This window comes from Vitis vinifera, chromosome 4 (genome assembly GCF_030704535.1).
Source record: "Vitis vinifera cultivar Pinot Noir 40024 chromosome 4, ASM3070453v1".
NCBI classification, from domain to species: Eukaryota; Viridiplantae; Streptophyta; class Magnoliopsida; order Vitales; family Vitaceae; genus Vitis; species Vitis vinifera.
The window spans coordinates 110,860-131,342 of record NC_081808.1 but is presented as its reverse complement, the minus strand read 5'-3'; the positions used below and the strand labels follow the sequence as shown (position 1 = coordinate 131,342).

At 37.5% G+C, this 20,483-nt stretch overlaps 2 protein-coding genes across 5 annotated transcripts; one reads left to right on the top strand and one right to left on the bottom strand.

Moving 5' to 3' along the window:
- Nucleotides 1-1,143: 1,143 nt before the first annotated feature.
- Nucleotides 1,144-13,130, top strand: LOC100268165 (uncharacterized). Of its 2 annotated transcripts, XM_010649978.3 has the most exons (10): nucleotides 1,144-1,501; nucleotides 2,417-2,499; nucleotides 2,588-2,665; nucleotides 2,975-3,087; nucleotides 3,192-3,257; nucleotides 10,273-10,374; nucleotides 10,519-11,092; nucleotides 11,318-11,523; nucleotides 11,608-11,771; nucleotides 12,822-13,130. In XM_010649978.3, exons 1-10 carry the CDS (start codon nucleotides 1,377-1,379, stop codon nucleotides 12,955-12,957), a joined length of 1,647 nt encoding a protein of 548 aa, XP_010648280.1. In that variant the 5' UTR covers nucleotides 1,144-1,376; the 3' UTR covers nucleotides 12,958-13,130. The 2 variants fall into 2 exon arrangements, with proteins under 2 accessions (XP_010648280.1, XP_059592102.1); XM_059736119.1 differs by lacking the exon at nucleotides 12,822-13,130 and having other exon boundaries at nucleotides 1,167-1,501; nucleotides 11,318-11,509; nucleotides 11,608-11,750.
- Nucleotides 13,131-13,930: 800 nt separating this feature from the next.
- LOC100249166 (NADP-dependent malic enzyme) lies at nucleotides 13,931-20,264 on the bottom strand. Of its 3 annotated transcripts, none has more exons than XM_010649976.3 (20): nucleotides 20,035-20,264; nucleotides 19,557-19,762; nucleotides 18,400-18,520; nucleotides 18,213-18,287; nucleotides 17,950-18,101; nucleotides 17,741-17,846; nucleotides 17,548-17,613; nucleotides 17,301-17,396; nucleotides 17,094-17,165; nucleotides 16,913-16,996; nucleotides 16,709-16,807; nucleotides 16,183-16,230; nucleotides 16,042-16,095; nucleotides 15,817-15,915; nucleotides 15,636-15,725; nucleotides 15,473-15,550; nucleotides 15,277-15,351; nucleotides 15,082-15,172; nucleotides 14,343-14,471; nucleotides 13,931-14,254 (listed from the first exon to the last, which is right to left on the bottom strand). In XM_010649976.3, exons 1-20 carry the CDS (start codon nucleotides 20,062-20,064, stop codon nucleotides 14,166-14,168), a joined length of 1,860 nt encoding a protein of 619 aa, XP_010648278.1. In that variant the 5' UTR covers nucleotides 20,065-20,264; the 3' UTR covers nucleotides 13,931-14,165. The 3 variants fall into 3 exon arrangements, with proteins under 3 accessions (XP_010648278.1, XP_003631773.1, XP_059592101.1); XM_003631725.4 differs by having other exon boundaries at nucleotides 19,557-19,746; nucleotides 20,035-20,263; XM_059736118.1 differs by lacking the exon at nucleotides 20,035-20,264 and adding an exon at nucleotides 19,822-19,983 and having other exon boundaries at nucleotides 19,557-19,746.
- Nucleotides 20,265-20,483: the final 219 nt, after the last annotated feature.

Below are 20,483 nucleotides of genomic sequence, written 5' to 3'. Positions count from 1 at the left end.
GAGTAATAAATATATATAATTTAGTTATTTAATTATTTTTCATATAAAAGATAGTCCCACAAAAAACACATAATTGATCAATTTCTTTGTTTAATTGTAAACATATTATATTTTTTTTATTATTAAAATAACTAATGGAAAAAAAATAAAAATGGATAATCAATGAATGAAATTTAATTCTTTTAATTATTTTCATATAAAAAATAGTACTAAATAAGGTTTTCAATTTTTATTTTTAAGAATAGTTTTCATTTTTTAATTAAATGTTTTTTCAAAAAGAAAATATAAAAAATATAAATCATATTACTATTTTTTAGAAAGTATTTTTTAAAATAGTTTTTGAACATAATTTTTCTTTATTTATAATTTAAAATAGAAAATAATGCTGATTTTCAATTATTTATATATAAAAAAATTTAAATAATGAAAAATCCAAATTGTTAAAATAGAATTATTATGGTTGCATGAATAGTGGTGCAATAAAGACAAACAAAAAGCTTATGTGAAAAGTCATTGGGTATTTTAGTCCATCGCTATTTTATATCCTTAAAAGATAATGTATAGAAATTTGAAGGATATATTGGTCTTTTAACATCTCATATCATTTCCATCAATTATGAAAGTTATATGGACCAAATGTTAATTTTTGGGCCCAAAACAAAATTCTCCCTATAGTTTATAGATAAATAAATAAATATATTTTCATAAAGTTCTATATTTTATTTTATGGAAAGCAATCTTATATTTTAATTTCATATGTGTTCAAAAAAAAGTTAAATTAAAATATGTTTATGCTATATTTTCATAAGTATAAGTTAGTTATTTTAACTTTAAGGAAAGAAAAATATTTTTTTCATATTTGATTGTCTTATAAAAAATATGAAAAAATAAAATATAATTAAAATTAATTAAAATTTTATGTATATTGAAATTATTTAATTTTTATATAAATGAATTAAAATAAATAAAATGAATTTAAAGAAAGAAATAAAAATAATTTATCAATTTTAACCTATTTTTTATTTTTCTTAATTTTTTCTATCCTAATTACTTTTACTTGATATTTTCTTTCCCCTACAATTTTGCCTCATCCTCCACCGTTTGAGGCCAAATTCGTAAGTTGCGTGTATATTGACCCAACTGTAAAGTCTATCTATCTCCAAAGCACGATTTTGGATTTTCCCTTCCCCGCAGCGGCATATGGGTCGGATCTGCAGATGGTTCCAATCTTTCGGGTCCGGTCCATTATTTGACTCAATTTTGTTTTTGCCATTTGGCACTCACCCGATCCACCTGTGATCTGCGAGAGAGCTTCGGCCTGATCATAAAAATAGTTTCATATTCAGGCCAAACCCTAGAAGAATAAGAAGAAGGGGATGGATCGCGATAGTTTACTGGAAAGAGAGAGATATCAGATCCAGCAGATTCGAGAGCTGGAATTTGAGGAATTACAGATCGAGGAAGTCGATGACCTTAACGAATCAGACGACGATGCTGCCACGTAATCAATCATATTCGTTATCCAGTCTCATCCGCTCTATTAATTAATTAATGTTTTTGTTTATTTAATTCTGGGTTTTATGGTTTTTTAAAATCATTCGAAATAAGAAATGCCTTACTGTGGAATTCGGAGTTGTTTTCTGTCCAACATTTTTTTTATTGTAGTTGCAGTTCTGCACTAGCTGTTAAAGCTCTATTGTTTGTTTAATTAAATCTGGTTCCTTGTGTATGTGCTGTTTGGCCACGGAGAAAATGGAGGGAAACGAAATAAGAACGAAAGAGAAGAAAACTTGTAGCCTTGTACTTTAAGGGGAACGAACCAAACGATAGAAAATGGAATAATTTATTTTTCTTTATTTTCATTTTTTTCCTTATAATCAGTTTTCGCAGCAACCAAACAGGCCTTGGTATTATAGTTTCCATTTGAATGAAAATGTAAATTATTGATTGGTAATTTAAGTTGCTGCAAATTGATATGACACTCATCTTTTACTTGATTCTAAAACTTCGTTTGGTTGTCAAGAAAACTGAAGATTTATGAGTACAATTAGAATAATTTAATCTTATAACTCTTAGGTTTTCAAGAAAAATAAGAAATATCATGTTTAATGTTTTTGGGTTTCCAAAAAACATTAAAAGATGATGATGGATCAACTAACATAGGCCACCAATATGTGTGTGTATGTATATATATTAGGTAAAAGCAATTGTATTAAAAGCACCTAGCGAAGGGTGCACAAAAATATGCACGATGTATACAAGTTACCCAAGGCCAAAAAAGAAGAAGGATATGAAAATTATAATATATGATATGAAAATTATAATATATGTATGTCGTGTTTGTTTTATTAGTAGTTTTTCCAATAAAACTAATATTGTTTTCATTATTGTTGCTCATATTCTGTTACTGGTAAAGTGATCATGGCTATAGAGGTGCTGCCTCATCCAGTGAATTTACCTTCGACACCTGTTTGGCTTCCTTGCATACATACCTTGGTGGTAGGCACATGGTGTTTTATGGTATTTCTTGATGTTTTATGGAACTCAAAACTATCAAAGGTTTAATGATCTCACTTGCTTATAACAGAGGTTGAAGACACTCACCATAGGCTAGCTTTCTTAGATGGAGGAGCTGTCTGGGCCTTACCATTGTTCTATCTTGAAGGTATATATTATTCATTTTCTTGTTCTTGGCACTGCTTTTTAGTTTTGATAGCTTGCCCGTGCATATATTCATCATCATCTAAGTTTAACTGGTACAATTCTTGTTGTTCTGGGCGAATGACAGTCTGTTGTTTGTTAAAAAGATTCTGCACTTATCCAAAATAATGAAAAATGGATTCCCCGAAAAATTTGTTGTCATTATAAGTAAGATGGATTTGTAATGGGAGTTATGCAATTTCTGTAATGATATTGGTTAGTAGTGTTATAGTCTTAATAACGGGAGATTTGAATTTCTTTATATTTTTGTCAGGAGCTGTTCTATTCCCAGAGGCCACCCTTCCTCTGAGAGTTATTAAGTCCAATTTTGTAGCTGCTGTTGAAAAAGCATTGCACCAAGCTGATGCTCCTTATACTATAGGTGTTGTAAGTAAATTCCTCTTGACAGCTGGTCACTTGCTTTGTCCATATCCGGTGCCTCTTTAACTAGTCCTTTACTTGAAAGCTTCAATGCAACTTGAAATGTTCAGGTCCATGTCGAAAGGGATCCTGATAGTGGGAGGATAAGGTTCTCAACCATTGGGACAACTGCAGAGGTATAGGTACTGAACTTTAATGCTTGTTAGTTTTTCTTGCTTTAATGATGACTAAAGCCTAACTTCCTGTTCATTTAATATATGGATTCTTTTTTTTTTCTTCAAATATTCCAACATCTCATACTGTAGTTGTGTCATCCTATAGTATTAAATTTTGTTGAGAGAGAGAGAGAAAGGAGAAAAACCTTATTCACATTCATTGTAATCTCTACTTACAATTGAGAGATATATATATACAAGGCTAGGAGTCCTAACTACCATACATGTGACCTATATTAACAAGGAAAGATAGTATACTATACATACATTATATTCAACACTCCCCCTCAAGCTGGAGCATATACGTCATATGCACCAAGCTTGTTACAAATATATTTAATCCTAGGACCTCTGAGAGATTTAGTGAAGATGTCTGCTAGTTGATCATTTGAATTGACAAAACTTGTAGCAACACATCCTGATGCGATCTTCTCTCTAATGAAATGACAGTCAACTTCAATATGCTTGGTCCTTTCATGAAAGACTGGATTGGATGCAATATGTAATGCGGCCTGGTTATCACAGATGAGTTTCATCTGTTCATCCTTTCCAAATCTCAACTCCTGAAGAAGATGTCTCAACCATATGAGTTCACATGTTGCCAAAGCCATAGCTCGATACTCGGCTTCAGCGCTAGATCTGGCCACTACATCTTGTTTCTTACTCTTCCAAGATATTAGATTACCTCCAATAAAAACACAGTACCCTGAAGTGGAACGTCTATCTGTGGGTGAGCCAGCCCAATCTGCATCTGTGTAACCAACAACTTGAGTATGACCTCTGTTCTCGTACAATACACCTTGGCCTGGTGTACTTTTGATATATCGAAGAATACGGATTACGGCATCCCAATGGCTATCACATGGTGACTGTAGGAATTGACTAACAACACTCACAGGAAAAGAAATGTCTGGACGAGTAATGGTGAGATAGTTCAATTTACCTACGAGCCGTCGATATCTCCCGGGGTCTCCTAAAGGCTCCCCCTGTCCTGGTACAAGTTTGACATTCGGATCCATAGGTGTGTCTACCGGTTTACAGTCTAACATACCGGTTTCTTCCAGGATGTCTAAAGCATACTTCCTTTGGGAAAGGACCACACCAGAACTGGATTGAGCTATCTCAATTCCCAAGAAATACTTGAGTTTCCCCAAGTCTTTGGTCTGAAAGTGGGTAAAAAGATGTTGCTTTAGTTTCTGAATACCATCCTGATCACTGCCTGTAATGACGATGTCGTCCACATAAACAACCAGATAAATACACTGCCCCAAGGAGTTATGATGATAAAAAACTGAATGGTCTGCTGTACTGCGAAGCATGCCAAACTCTTGAACAACAGAACTAAAACGGCTAAACCATGCTCGAGGAGATTGTTTCAAGCCATATAGAGAGCGGCGTAACCTGCACACTAAACCAGACTCCCCCTGAGCAACAAAACCAGGAGGTTGCTCCATATAAACTTCCTCAGCAAGATCACCATGAAGGAAGACATTTTTAATATCCAACTGATAAAGAGGCCAAGAACACATAGCAGCCATGGACAGAAGCAAGCGGACAGAAGCAATCTTGGCAACAGGGGAGAATGTGTCACCATAATCAGAACCATAAACTTGAGTATAGCCTTTAGCAACTAAGCGGGCCTTAAGGCGATCAACCTGACCATCAGGACCAACCTTAACTGCATAGACCCAACGACAACCAACTGTAGATTTACCAGAGGGTAAAACAACAAGATCCCAAGTGCCATTAGAGTGCAGAGCAGCCATTTCATCCACCATTGCCTGTCGCCAGCCTGGATGGGAAAGAGCTTCATGGGTGCTCTTTGGAAGAGAAACAGAGGATATAGCAGAAACAAAAGCAGAATAGGGTGAAGATAATCGATGATAACTCAAAAAATTGTAAATAGGATGAGGATTACGAGTAGAGCGAATACCTTTCCGAACAGCAATGGGTAAGTCATTAGGAGAAGGCAGAGCCGGGGCAGGTGAAGCCGAAGGGATAGGAAGTGAGTCAGCAGGTGCCTCAGGAAAAGGGAGAGGAGCAACGACACGAGGGCGACGATGATAAACCTGAAGTGGTCGAGGGGGCATAGCATCAGGTGGGGAGACAATGGGAATGGGCAAGACTTCAGAAACAGGAAGAGACTCAGAAGTGGTGGAAAAGAATGGTGAGTCCTCAAAGAAGGTGACATCAGCGGAGATAAAGTACCGATGAGTCTCAAGGGAATAACAACGATAACCCTTCTGAAGTCTGGAATATCCCAAGAAGAGGCACTTCATGGCTTTGGCGGAAAGCTTGTCCTGTCCAGGAGTGAGAATATGAACAAAACAAGTACAACCAAAGACACGAGGAGGAAGGAAATAAAGTGGTTGGTCAGGGAAAAGAAGGGAGTGAGGAATCTGATCGTGTAAGACAGAGGAGGGCATACGATTAATCAAATAACAAGCGGTAAGAACAGCGTCCCCCCAAAAACGAAAAGGAACATGATTATGGAGGAGGAGAGTACGAGCTGTCTCAACAAGATGTCGATTCTTGCGTTCAGCTACCCCATTTTGTTGAGGAGTATGAGCACAAGAAGACTGATGAAGAATCCCATGATGAGACATAAACGAATTAAATTGGGCTGAAAAATATTCCCTGGCATTGTCACTGCGTAACACACGAATAGAAATATTGAACTGGGTTTGGATTTCAGTATAAAATTTCTGGAAAATAGAGAATAACTCAGCTCGATTTTTCATTAAGAATAACCAAGTACATCGAGAATAGTCATCAATGAAAGTGACAAAATACTGAAATCCTAAAGTAGACGCAGTCCGACAAGGACCCCAAACATCAGTGTGGACAAGCTCAAAAGGAGACTTTGCCCGATTATTCAAACGCTTTGGGAACGAGACACGAGTATGTTTCCCAAGCTGACATGACTCACACGGAAGCGACGACAAAGTGGAAAAACGAGGAACCATCTTCTGGAACTTGGAGAGACTAGGGTGGCCCAGACGATTGTGAATGAGGAGAGGAGCATCAGTGGAAATGCAAACTGCAGGAGATGAATCTGAGGTGAGGTGATAGAGGCCTTGAGACTCACGTCCTATGCCAATCGTCTTCCCCGTACTCCGGTCCTGCAAGGTCACAAATTTATCAGAAAAGGTAATAGAGCAATTAAGAGTACGAGTGATTTTGCTGATGGAAATAAGATTAAAACGACATTCAGGAGTATAAAGGACAGAAGTGAGAGGTAGAGAAGGCAAAGGAAGGGCCAAACCAATACCTTTAGCCACAGTTTGAGAACCATTAGCTAAGGTAACAGTAGGTAAATCAGAGGTAGTAGTAATAGAGGAGAAAAGATCTTTATTACCAGATAGGTGATCAGATGCTCCAGAATCTAGAATCCAGGGTCCAAGAGAAGATGTGTGGGTAAGGCAGGCAGAGGCATTACCAGGCTGGGCAACAGAGGCAATAGAAGCCTGAGATGTCTGAGATGCGGAGGAGCTCGGAGGCTGAGGCAGCGGAGAATCAGAGGACTGGGCCATATGGGCAGTGCGAGGAGGTCTTCCATGTAACTGATAGCAACGATCGCGAGTGTGGCCAAGTTTATTGCAATAGGTGCAATGAGGACGTTGGCCTCTACCTCGGGTACCACTGCGTCTTCCTCGAGAGGTAGTTTGAGAAACTAACACAGAAGAATCTGAAGCGCTATCAGATGGCAAAGTCTGAGTGGACGAGATACGGAGGAGGCGAGCAAACACATCATCCAAGGACGGAACTGATGAACTACCAAGAATCTGATCACGAATAGGCTCAAGATCCGGACGGAGGCCGATAAGAGTAAGGACCATGAAGAACTTGTCAAGCTGTGTTTGTTGAGCCCCAACATCAGGAGTAAGAGGCATCACAGTCAAGAACTGCTCCTTAAGAGAGGCAATCTGGCCAATATAAGTAGATAGATCCAAGTCCTGTTGGCTGAGATGGACAATAGCAGAAGCCACCTTATAAAGACGCTGGATATCATTCGTGTATAATCCTTTGGCCTGAGTCCAAAATTTAAAACAAGTTTTATAGGCCTGAAGATGAAGAAGAATTCGGGGATCAACCGATTGCCATAATACACTACACAACTGTGCATCTATCTTCCTCCACTGTACGCGGTCGACCTCAGTGATATCTGTCTCCTGTGTAATCAAGTGATCCTCATATCCTTGACCCATAAACCAAAGTTCAACAGAGGCAGACCAGGAAAGATAATTTTCACTCCCAACTAATTTCTCCGAAGTAATCATAGGAGATCCAGATATGACAGAGGAAAAAATGGAAGCTTTAGTAGCCATATCCACTTATCTGGAGAATGAAGTATGTTTGGATCGAAGAGAGCCCTAATACGGCTTCAGATTGCAGCGTGGCACTACCGAAAAAGGGAGACGGCCTCAGATCGCGGTGTGGTACCACCAGAAAGGGAGAAGAACACTTCCCAAGGAACGTGCAGGGATTGGAGTGGAGAAAAAGTGGTCGGAGCTTCGCCGGAAAGACTGTTTGGAGGGCCGACGGAGACAAAAATCCCCAAAAGAGGTACGTGCAGGGCTCGGATGGGAGAACCAGGGAGGTGGGAAGGCTGATCGGCGTCAGGCGAAGCTGGAGGAGGAGGCGCGTCGCCGGAAAAGCTCTCACGCGCCCCCACGCGCCGGCGCGTGAGATTCAACCGCCGGCCGGAAAATTGCGCGTGGCCGGCGCGTGGCTGCTCTTTTGGTGCTGGTGCCTTCACAAAAGTTGGAGATCTCCTCCAGGCGCTCCTTCTGGTATGGTCGGTGTCGGAAAAATAGTTCGCCGGAAAGTTCGCCGGAAAATTTTGCCGGAAAATTTGCCAGCGGTGAGTGGTTTCTAATGACGATCCGACTGACCGGAAAGTATTGGGAGATGGGGAAGGTGACCGGAAAGAAACACGGTCACCGGAAGGTTTCCCGGAGTTGATGATACGGAAAACAGGAAAGAATTAGGTTTTCTTCCTTGGCTCTGATACCATGTTGAGAGAGAGAGAGAAAGGAGAAAAACCTTATTCACATTCATTGTAATCTCTACTTACAATTGAGAGATATATATATACAAGGCTAGGAGTCCTAACTACCATACATGTGACCTATATTAACAAGGAAAGATAGTATACTATACATACATTATATTCAACAAATTTAATCTGTTGGCAATGCAATTTGAGCAGATGATATGCAAATGGTCCATGGATCTGCTTTTAAGCCTTAAATGAAACTCAGGCACAAAGCCCTTTTAGTTAATAGTTTCTGTTGTATAGAACCAACCTGCACAGCCAAATTATGTTTTGGGAGAAGTTTAGTGTATAGGTTAGTTCTAGTATAAACATGCTTCTATTTGGTTAGGTTTGTACACCCAAAACATATTAGAAGTGACTTCTTCCGAACACAGGGCTGCTTCATAGATTGTTGTTTCTATGCTAAAACCAGTTGCTTGAATGGACTAGTGGAGCAATAGAGAAGCATCCTTACGAAAAAATAGTAACTGCAATATAACAAGGTCCGGAGACAGTATGTTAACTCATGAATTAAGAATTCTCACAACAACAAAATAAGATCTACTCGACCCGAATTAGGTGTTAATGAAACCTTTCACAAGAATCTTTCACAAAATTCTCAACTTATATTATCAACTAATCAGAATGGTTCATTATTAGATCATGGTATTTAATTCACCAAGTACATTATTATTTTATACTTTGTCATATGTATGGCACAACCCAATCTTTGTTTTTCAAGTTTCTAATTCCTTACTTTTTCTTTTTCTGAATCGAAATATCTAAATGTAAATGATAATAAATTCACCCTTGACAGTGATATATGTTGTATATGTAAATCCCTAGGTGTGACATTTATCTTTTAGAATTCAGATGTCAATTAATTTGTGAACCTCCACAATAGACTGTGATGCTGAAGAGTTGAGATTTTTTTTCCTTCCCTTCCCTCCCCCCTTTTTCCCGTGTAAGTGTGGAGGACATTATTTTTATGAGTTAGGATTGAAAAAAGTGTTTGAATTAGTCATGCAAACATAGTTATGGCTAATAAGGTGCTTTCTCTTACTTTTCCATGAGCCTTTGGGAATAAAGCATGAAGGAGATTCCATATCGTGCTTTAATTAATGATTGGACCTTTTTCTTATAAATGGCAAGTCTTACATCTTGTTTTTTGTTTGTGTTTGTATTGTAAATTCACATTTTTAGTAAAAAAGAAAATTATTAATTACTCGACCCATGTTTGTTAATCATGTTTTTCTATAGGTAACTTCTTTTTCCTGCATGGAACTGAACAAAGAATCTCCATCATCCCATTCTAACTCCTTGCCACTAGAGTCAAGCCTTAGAGGTTATTCTAATTTAGCTAGATTTTTAGCTTTTTCAAAGGCAAGAGGCAAGACATCTGAACAAACCTTTGGATGATCCACACTTATGAAATTTCCCAAGTTAAAAATTTGTGAATGAAAGCATGAGGGTTTACATGATAATGATCTGTTTCATCAACCATCACTTTAGATATGAACCAGCAACACTTAAAATGTTTAAATGCAGTTTGCAAGGCTAATAATTACAGCCTGCTGGCAAAGGTCTGGTAACATGAAGAATAGAAACAATTCTTATTCTTGTTCATAAAAACTCATTGCTGAGCTATCAGATTAGTTTTTGCCCATTGGTTTGAACTTATGAGCTAGAGGTTTGCAAATTGCCAAACATAGATTTGACTGTTCAAGTGGTGTTTATGAAAACTAAAGGATTGTCAAATTGAGCATGTAATTCACCAACAGAGGAGTGATGTCTGATCTCACTTGTGTATTTTGGCTATTTCTGTTATTCCATGATTTGCAATTTCAATCTCCGTTATAATTGGATGAATCAGGGTTTTAGTTTGTTTTATCTCTTGTTAACAATAGCTCGCCAAACTTGATAAGTGCAATGTTACAGATTCGGCAATACCGACGGTTGGAGGATCATTCATTAAATGTGGTTACTCGAGGCCAACAGAGATTCCATTTGAGACGTGGTTGGATTGATGATGATGGAGTGGTTAGCATAATTTTACATTTTGAATATTCAAAAATATTAATACCATCTTTTATGCATAATTTTACGTTCTGAAGATATTCAATAATGTTAATACCATTTTTATTACCTTAGGTTAAGGCTGACCATGAATTTTACATTTTTCAGCCATATGGAGAGGTTCAAATTATCCAGGAAGATTTGCCATTAAGAACTCCACGGGATGCATTTGGAAAATTGGCACCATTAAGTAACTTACGAAGCTTTAGTCACCCCCATACATCACAGTCAAATACTTCTCATGCTAAACGGCCTAGATATGGGGATAAAGACAGTGCTTCGGAGTCAAATTCAGAGGAAAGCTTTGATAGTGAGCTCTCTCTGGCAGAAATGAGAATGCATCGATCTGCAATTGATTCTTGTTATGGATATGATACAATTGATGAATCAACAAGCAGTGATGATGACAAGTTTGTGTGTGAGTCAGAACTCCAGTTGGGAAGATCTCATCTAAATGAACCAATAGGGTCAATGCATCTAGACTGTGAGAGAAGGAACAAAAAAGCCAACTTGGGAATTAGGAACAAATCCATTTCAGGAAGTCAATCCTGCAAAGGGAAGGGTCTGAAAGAGGGACAGATGGTTACCAAGTTAAACCAGTCATATGGAGTTCCTAGAGCATTCTGGCCCTATTGGGTTTATCGAATGTATGATTCCTACCATCTTGCTCAAAGGGCTGCAGGTAGTTTAACCTCTTTTTTTTTTTTTCTTTTCCCCAATTTTTGCAAGCCTATCGGTTTGTTAATATTCTGGTGATTACTAGGCTTATGTTCTGTTGTTGGAGCATGTAGAACTAACTCTTCTTCTATTTCTTTTCTAGGAAATTAGTCAATTACATGTGGACCTGTTGCTATTTCTGTCCTTAATCTGTCAGTTATAGAAATGGTAACATTTTAATGTTTCCCAGGTATGTGGAAACAGATAGTTGGTGCACCAAGCATGGATGAACTTGTGAAGAAGCCTGATCTATTGTCATTTCACATAGGCAGCAAAATTCCTTTGTCTGAATCTATTAGACAGGAGCTTCTTGAGATTGATGGTACCTCATATAGATTACGTCGAGAAATTGAGTTACTTGAAAGTTTTGATCGAATTCGATGTAAGAATTGTCAGGTAATACTCAGGCTTGTTAATATGACGTATAAAAACTGAAAAGCCTATCTATTTACCTTTTTTCCTTTTCCCTTTTGTTTGCAGACTGTAATTGCAAAGCGAAGTGATATGTTGATGATGTCTAGTGAAGGTCCTCTTGGTGCTTATGTGAACCCAGGTGGTTATGTACATGAAATAATGACTCTTTACAAGGCAAATGGCTTAGCACTAACTGGGCGTCCAATTAAAGAATACAGCTGGTTTCCCGGGTATGTCCTTTACCGTCATTCTCTATCTGAACCTGTGACTCTTCTGAAGAATCTGAACTAAGTGTTATTCTTCCTCGCATTAGCGAAGTGATTCTATTGTGAGCAAGAACTTCTAAGTTTTTCCTGGAAATTAGAAGGTAAGTAGGCAAGTGTTGATATCTAACAGATTGACCTAGATTGCTTTTTACTGAGGTGCCCACTGTCGATTTTGGGTATTCATCTGGCAGAATCACTCCATTTAATTAGATACTGTTCTCCATTTGATGATACCAAGATTTCTTGAGTTCACCATGTCTATGTTGACCATATGGCTATCTGATGAAATGCTATCCTATAACTCCTTAGAACCATCTCTTCTCTCTGTTTGGTTGAAGCTCAGGTAAGCTCTTTTTTGGGGCTTGAAGATGGAATGAAGTTGCACAGTTGATGATTGGCTAAAAATAAACCATAGTAGCGAAAAACATGTTGGATAGTCCAACCAATCATACTTTTTAATGTTTATATATGATAATTCAGAAAGATTACTCAAGGAACCTGTATATTTTAGGATTTGCTGTCAGTACTGATTTGGAATCCAGAATTATTTTCAGTTGGAAACAATTTAGAAATTTAGGAACAGATAGACACCTCAAATAAGGCAGAAAATTCGAGAATTAATTAGCAGGGGAAATGGGATGCAGATTAGAAAATGAAAGATAATTTAGTAATAGTTTGCATTATCCAGGAGTAACTTGGTACTATAATATTATATGCTACAGAATTGGATTAAGCATGCCAGATAACAAAAGAGAATCAAGAATTTTTTTATTACTCATGTTCTATAATTGGTGATGAGTTGGACTCTCTTATTTTGGCTGCTTTTGATGTCTTTACTACTGTGTTCAGTCAATTGAGCTGTAAGAGTGCCGACTGCCTAACCAAAAAAATAAAGATCAAGATAGAAAAAAAAAAAAATATCTGTGAGAGGTATCTGGGTCAATAATTATGTGATGCTATTCTTAGAGAGATCATGATTGTATCAAATTCCTTTTTCCTTCCTTGTTTTTGCAGGTATGCATGGACAATTTCAAACTGTGCCACTTGCGAAACCCAAATGGGTTGGCTCTTCACAGCCACAAACAAGAAATTGAAGCCTTCCCTGTTTTGGGGCATTCGGAGTTCCCAAGTTGCTGATGACATGCGCTGAAATTAAACTTTTTGATTTCAATCACCTGCAGTCACCATGTGATCAATTTACTTGTATATGGCTATTTGCATCTTAACCCATGGATAATTCTCAGTGCTGACTGTGGTAATGACATCTAGGCATTATGCTAGTGTGTGGTAATTACATATTGAAATTATGCTCGTGTTTCAACAGTTTGGGAGAACTATTCACATCTTAGAAGGTAGTTCTGAAGTAGCATTTTTGGCCTTTCTTCCTTGTACTCATTCTAAGTATAAGAGGCCTTATTTTTACTAGGTTGCTTCAGTGAATTTTCTATGGAAGTCCGTCTCAGTGCCAAAGTGAAGGCAAGCACAAAATACATGAGATTTATTTCTGGGTGTATTTAATTCTAAATTGAGGCAGCTTTTGTGTGCTGGGGTAGAAATTTTTGCAAAGGTTACCCAGGGGTAGAAATTTTTGCAAAGATTGCCCAGAAATCAAGCGGGAATAATGGTCTCTCTACCCTCTGAGATTTTGCTGTCTCCTTGGTCAGGCACTGGTTTGAAAGATACGAAGGACATAACAACTAACGCATAATCTGTAGGGAATGTTTGAAGGTTGTTGCATAATCAACGGTTTGCAGGATAATCACATGATTTCGCCTGCTTTGGTTGCTTAGCTCGTCAAGGTCAGGAAGTGCATACCTGTCTACCTCAAAAAATCTTTAACTATTTGAAGAGTTTGATCTTTGGAAAGTAAAAATCTGAACCACTGAATCGATAGTTTTGAGTTTAAATCTGAATACGTGGAATCTGGATTGTAGAACAATACAATGTGATTTGAGTATAAAGTAATGGGATCTACAACACGATTTGGGTATAAATTAATGGTATCAACAACGTGATTTAGGCGTAAAGCAATGGTAGCATCTGAATTAACACATGTGGCATCCTTTTAAGTGATGGTGTGCTCTTGATAGGTACTTAATTGGTATTGTAGCGGGACCTTGAACTAGTGAAAGGAAATCTGTATATTAAGATTCATATTTCAAATGACGATATTTTTTCAGCTAAAGACCTCCAAGCATCCTCGTACAGAACCAGGCTCCTAACGCATGCTAGAACTTGGAGTACTAAAGTAAATTTAAACAATTTGTAACAATCAAATAAAAAGTGATACATAGGATAAAAAATTGATTAGTAGCTTAAAATGAAAACTTCAGGATTGTTGAAGACTATGACCCAATTTCAGCGATAGCTGCGATAGACAGGGCTGTACATGCAGCTCTCTGCATACTTGACAAGATGCTCAGGTCGAGGGAGACGACTAGCAAGACCTGTAATAGTGAAAAAACGAAAGGGATGAATGAATAAATTTTAGCAAACATTGTTTTAAGGATTGGGACTTTTAAGATATGAACTCACCAAGTTGATAAGCTTTAGCAGCTACATTAGCAGCAATGTGAGCTGATATCTTTCTGATATTACAGAATGGTGGGTAAATCAGTCCCTTATCATAGTTTTCCTGTGTCACCTGTGCAGCCAAAGCTTCCGCTGCAGCAAGAGGAACAAGAATGAATTAGTTAACCACAGCCTAGTGCCTTGTTCCTTACCATCAATAAGAAGAGAAGAAAAAGTAAATGAGCAGCGGGTATTCATCCCATTGATATCAGCCATTAATAGGATCAATGAGGACACTGGATTTGAGATGTGAGTTATTGCTTTATGACAAAATTCCCATGAATTTTCAGACAGGTTTTCAACACTGAATTGTGGTTAAACTCATTGTTGTGGTGCAACAATGCTGCTACTAAGTCCAAGGATAGGTTACCCAAATGATAGTAATGTCCACTATTATAAAAGGAGATATTAATTGATTTCCAGATGAGATGATCAAAACTAGATTCAAGAATTAATATCAGAGTCAAAGATCATGAGTTCAGCTCATGGTGGTCTCATGTTAATGATGTCTAGTGCCATAAAAGACTTGACCTCCACAAACACCAATTGGTTTTCATCTGGACGAGTCATCCAAATGACGGCGATGTGTCATAAAAGGCTTGACCTACCCCTACTAGACACCAATTACTTTTCAGATGAAATGGTCAAAACTCAATCCAAAAATCACTAAATCCGATTCAAATATGTTGATTTGTATACTCACAAGCAGCTAAAAGCATGTCGTCATGCACGCGAATTGCACCGGACATGATCAAACCCAAACCAAATCCAGGAAATATGTAAGCATTGTTTGCCTGAATGCCATGATAAGAGAGCAGAAGTCAGTCTCTACTGTTGAATGAATTCAACTAAAGAGGATGAAGATTTACAATAAGAAGTGCTCTAGACAAATTAGGACCTGGCCAGGCACAAAAAGTTTGCCATTGTATTCAACTGGGTCGAATGGGCTTCCACTAGCAAAAATTGCACGACCCTGCAGATTGAAACAAAATGCAAATAAAGATGCTCAGTGAGGAGGTTCTTTTGTTTTTTTTTAGACATCAGATGGCAACATGAGGTATCTCGGTTTATAAATTCAAAGACACTACATTTACCTTGCTCCATGTATAAGCTTCTTCAGCAGTACACTCAGATTGTGAGGTTGGGTTGGAAAGTGCAAGAATCAGAGGTTTCTACAAGCCAGCCAAACTATGCAAGTTAATTTCATATGCTTTGGTTGGATGGTATGTGTATATCTGTGATAGAAAGAGATAGAACCTTGTTGAAGGATGTCATGGCCTCAACCACCTCCTTGGTAAATGTTTTCCCTACTCCAGATGATCCTATCAACACTGTCGGCTTGATAGACTGAAAAATTGGGAAAAAATAGTGAGAAAACCACACAAATATTTACTTGAATTTTCTTGTAAAATTGGAGTCTAAGATGGAATTTCCAAACCTTGACTGCATCTAAGAGTGCCCTAATAGGTTCATGATCATGAGCCCAAGGCTTCTTGAAGTGTTGAAGTGATTCCATGCGAGAGTGAACAATCAGTCCCTGCAAAAAAAAAATTAAACAAACATTAACAATGAAAAAAAGAAAATATAGGGAAAGAAGAAAAGATTGCAACCAAGAGGTTGAAATTCTTTGCCCAGTATGGAATTAAGATCAAGTTTCTACTACCTTTGAGTCGACAAGCCAAATCTTCTTACGGGTCTCTTCCAATGGAGCTTTTGTCTGCCAAGAAAGAAATTACATGATTAATCACAAAGCTCAGCTGAAGAAAACAGAAGATGAAACCAATTAAAGTTAGTAAGCAGGTACCTGTTTTGATATCTCAAGAGCTATGAGCTCTGCTATGCCAGTTCCAGCCTTCAAGCACCAAAATTAAAACATGAGAAAGGAAAACACACCAAATAATGCATATGAACAAGAAAATTTGAAGATATTAAAAGGTGGCTCCTAAGAAAATGAAAGGCAACCACAATGCGGAGACTAAAAAATGGAAATATAGAAATACCAAAGGAATAAATAATCATGCATGTTGACTAAACACAGCTCATTCATCCTCACAAATTGATAGATTGTAGAAAATGTGGAGTTTCAAAAAACAAGTATTGCAAAAGAATTGGTATTGCTGCAGATTATATAGAGGAGGGACAGTCTCCATAGGAGATGCTTCAATTGAGGTTGTGCCTAGATTGGGTACATACCAATCTAGAATGAGGAATCAAAGTGCACAAAAACAACAAATATATCCTTCTGAATTGATTTTATTTGTTATTTGAAAGTTTTTCAAGATATGAAACAAAAAGAAAGCTTTCTGAGTCAAATGGTACTTGAGCATCACCTCTCCAGCACCGAGAAACAGGAAAGTATGCTCAGCTAAGCTCCCGCCTACTAGTTTCAGAGAAGCAATTAGCCCTGCTAGGACCACAGATGCTGTACCCTGCAATGGAGAAAAGAGTTCACAAATTGGAAAAGTATTCCTCAAAATATATATAAAAAAATGCACATATAATTGCTGAGGAAGTAACATTAAAACTTGTGTTACCTGAATATCATCGTTGAAAACAAGATGAGTTTTGCTATATTTTGCGAGCAGCTCAAATGCATTGTGGTTTGCAAAATCTTCGAACTGAAAAATATGGAAGAGTGCATTAGAGAGAACCATGAGGAACAAAATGGAAAGCTAGGAAACCAAAATCATTAGCACATTCAGACTGATCACTGACCTGTATAAGGACCCTCTCCCCATAGTTCTGTTTAACTGCACACATGAACTCATGTAGAAGCTCGGCATATTCCTAAATTTTCAAACAAATAACCATCCAAATATAACAGATAATTACATTGTTCATACCATAAAAAGTTTGCAATCTTGCCAGCAAGACAAATGACAGGTATCAAATATGGGAAAATGTAAAATAAAACCATCAAACCTGCCCAGTTGCCCTCCTTTGCTTGAGTCCAATGTAGAACTCATCCTTCAACAGCTGCTCATTGTTTGTGCCAACATCTATCGTTACAGGCAAGCACTGCAAATAAAACAAAGATTGTAAATTTTCTTCGATTAAAAATAGGGAAAGGTTGTGCCAGACTACTAAAAATAAAAATAAAACAGACAGCATAAAAACAAGAAAAGGAATTGATCAAATAAGAAAGGCTAGTGATTGTAATAGTCCTTACTGCTGAAGGACGTAGTCCACCTAGTGCTGTATATAAAGAAAGTTTTCCCACAGGTATTCCCATTCCCTGACAATATTTCAAACATTTTCACCAGTCAACTCAGTGATGAATGCAGAAGTGATAGTTGCTTAGGTGTTTATCTCACAAGTCAAATACAATAGCAGATTTTAAAACTAGTGGAACCAGCATATACCTGGCAGCCAAGATCCCCAAGCCCCAAAATACGCTCACCATCAGTTACGACAATAACTTGAATACTCCTCTCAGGCCAGTTTTTCAGCACTTCCAGTATCTTTCCCCTGAAAAAGTCAACTATTCAGATTCCTTTGCATAACATGCAAGTAATATACTATCCAATTTCCCACAAAAGGAAAAATTCATAATGCAAAATCAGAGCTCTACTTCTCTTTCAAACTGATGTAAAGACCCTGAGGACGCCTGAAAATGCTCCCGTATTTCTGGCAAGCCTCACCAACTGTTGGAGTGTAGACAACTGGGAGCAGTTCCTCAACATTATCAATAAGAAGCTTGTAAAACAACCTTTCATTCCTCTCCTGCAAAATATAAACGGAGGCAAAGTTGAAGGGGAGTTGCTCTGCTTCACTAAACTCAGTACATATACCAACTCCAGAATATATAGATAATTAGTATAGATTAACATATACCTGAAGATCCATCATAGCCATGTACCTTTGCAACGGAACTTTATATTGGCGAAGATTGTGCATCAATCTCTTCTCCTGAGTTCCAGAATTGTGAAATGGTGAGCAAGAATGGTCAAGCATGAAAAGAAGATGATTAAATATATAGGTTTGAACTCTCAAGTCTCAAGGCAATGTCATTAAAAATTACCTGAAGATCCTGATTCAGGACTGCTGGGGGCAAAAGTCCACGCAAGTAATGGGCATCTCTCTCGTTCTCAGTGAAGGCAAGCCCTTTGTTGTGGTGTGGATCCCGCAACAGGGTATAACCGCTGAAACACAAATAAAGAAGACTATCAATCCTTTAGGTAACAAATGACAAGTTCCATTGAGAAAATTTATAGTGGTCAGCAGTATGGTGACGAGCAACAGGGGAAGAGCCAACCATATTTTTTAAAAATGAAATGAACAATTAAATATCATAAAATGACAAGCAAAATTTGGGAAGCTGTGCTATTACTTTATATGGGTGCTTAGTAAACCTGGAAGCTGAAATTAAAGGGAAGGAATAAGCATAATACAAACTGATTGAATCACAAGATGGACAAAATATTAGTTCCATATCTTCCAACAGAAACAGCATCAACTGGATGATGACACGTGCATTATATAAAAGAGATCATTATCCACTTCCATACAACTTGTTTTTTCAGAAGAAGTTTCAACAGAAATACCAAAAAAAAGAGAGGAAAAAGTAATTATCATTCCCTTCTTTCCTTCTCATGTTTTGGAAATCAACCCAAAAATAAGATGAGCACAGAACGGCGAATAAGGGTTTACAATCCAGTGCAACGCGTAAGTCTTCTCCTTTTTCGTATTATCTTTTTCAGGTATGAAATAAAGAGCTTTCAAAACCAAAGAATATCTAAAGCCAAACCCATCCCTGATCCAATCCAATTGAGCAAAAATCAACTAACCCCACGTGAAATATACAACCAAAGAAAACATAAAACAGTAAGAAAGAATATAACGCAGCAAAAATCAACATACCCTGAAAGAACATAATGAAAAATGCTGCTAATTAACATAAAACAACTAATAAAATGGATGTGTTTGAAAATGAGAAAATCACAAAAACACTTGAATCAAACTGAGAAAAAACCAATATACTCCCCAATAATATAATGAAAAATAAACCGTCGATTATATATATATATATATATAATGAACATCTGAATCCGACTGAGCAAAATCAGAAGATGTAATTAAAATACATCAATTGAAAGAAAAGGTAGGTTCAATTGTTTTCTTTTTTAAAATAATAATAATAATAAGCAATTCCTAAAGCATTTATCATCAGTAGCTCACCTAGCAACAGAAACAGTCCAGGGAGTGACAAGCTGGTCCTCCGTGGCACTATCCTCACCGTAAATGTCTTCAACACCTCCACCACCACCGGATTTCTTCTCCATATCAAGCCCTGAAACACCATTACTCGCCATTGCAACCCTGACTTTTCTTTCTCCTCCTCCACTCACCAACAGAGCAAGGCTTTTCCCTGCCAATGAGAGCAGCTAAAACGACAACAAAAAAGAAAAGCCAAAAACCCAGAAAACAGAAACAAAGACTCAACCTCTTGGTGTGCCAAAACAAAAGCCCACAGCACCCCTTTTTATAGTTAAGCGAAAACAGCCGCTGTTTCTAAATTTTCAATGTCAAAAAGCAAAACCACCCTAAACCCAATTTTCAAACTGATTTTTTCAGCCTTATTACAAATCTGGGGGTTGCTGTGTGGTGTGAAACAGCAATGCTTAAACGTGGGGTTAAAGGGTCATATTCATTATACCTGACTGTTGGGTCTGTGCAATAAAATCATAGTGGATGCTACGGTGTGCTTCTGCCGCGTTTTTAGAGAGAGAATGTCACGCGTTCCTTCTAGAAAGAGAAATATGGGAGAAGGAGATAGTAGCCTCAACTGCTCTGGCCATATACGGGTTCTACTAGTTTTGTTTGGAAGGCAGGAAAAATATAGGGAAAGTGAAACGACACTGCAGTGACTGCACAAGTCTGAATTTTTCATTCTGTGAATTAATTATGTATGTGAGAATCTAAACCTCAGGATTTTTTAGATCATCGTATCCACCAGCACCGTTTAATTGCTTTTCATATGATGCCACTTTCTGGGATTTTGACCCCAAAAAAGAAAAGTATTTTTAAAAGCATGTCGTTGAATAAATATTTTTAAATGGAATTAGATGACGTTGATTAAATATTCGTGGATTTAATATTTTTTAT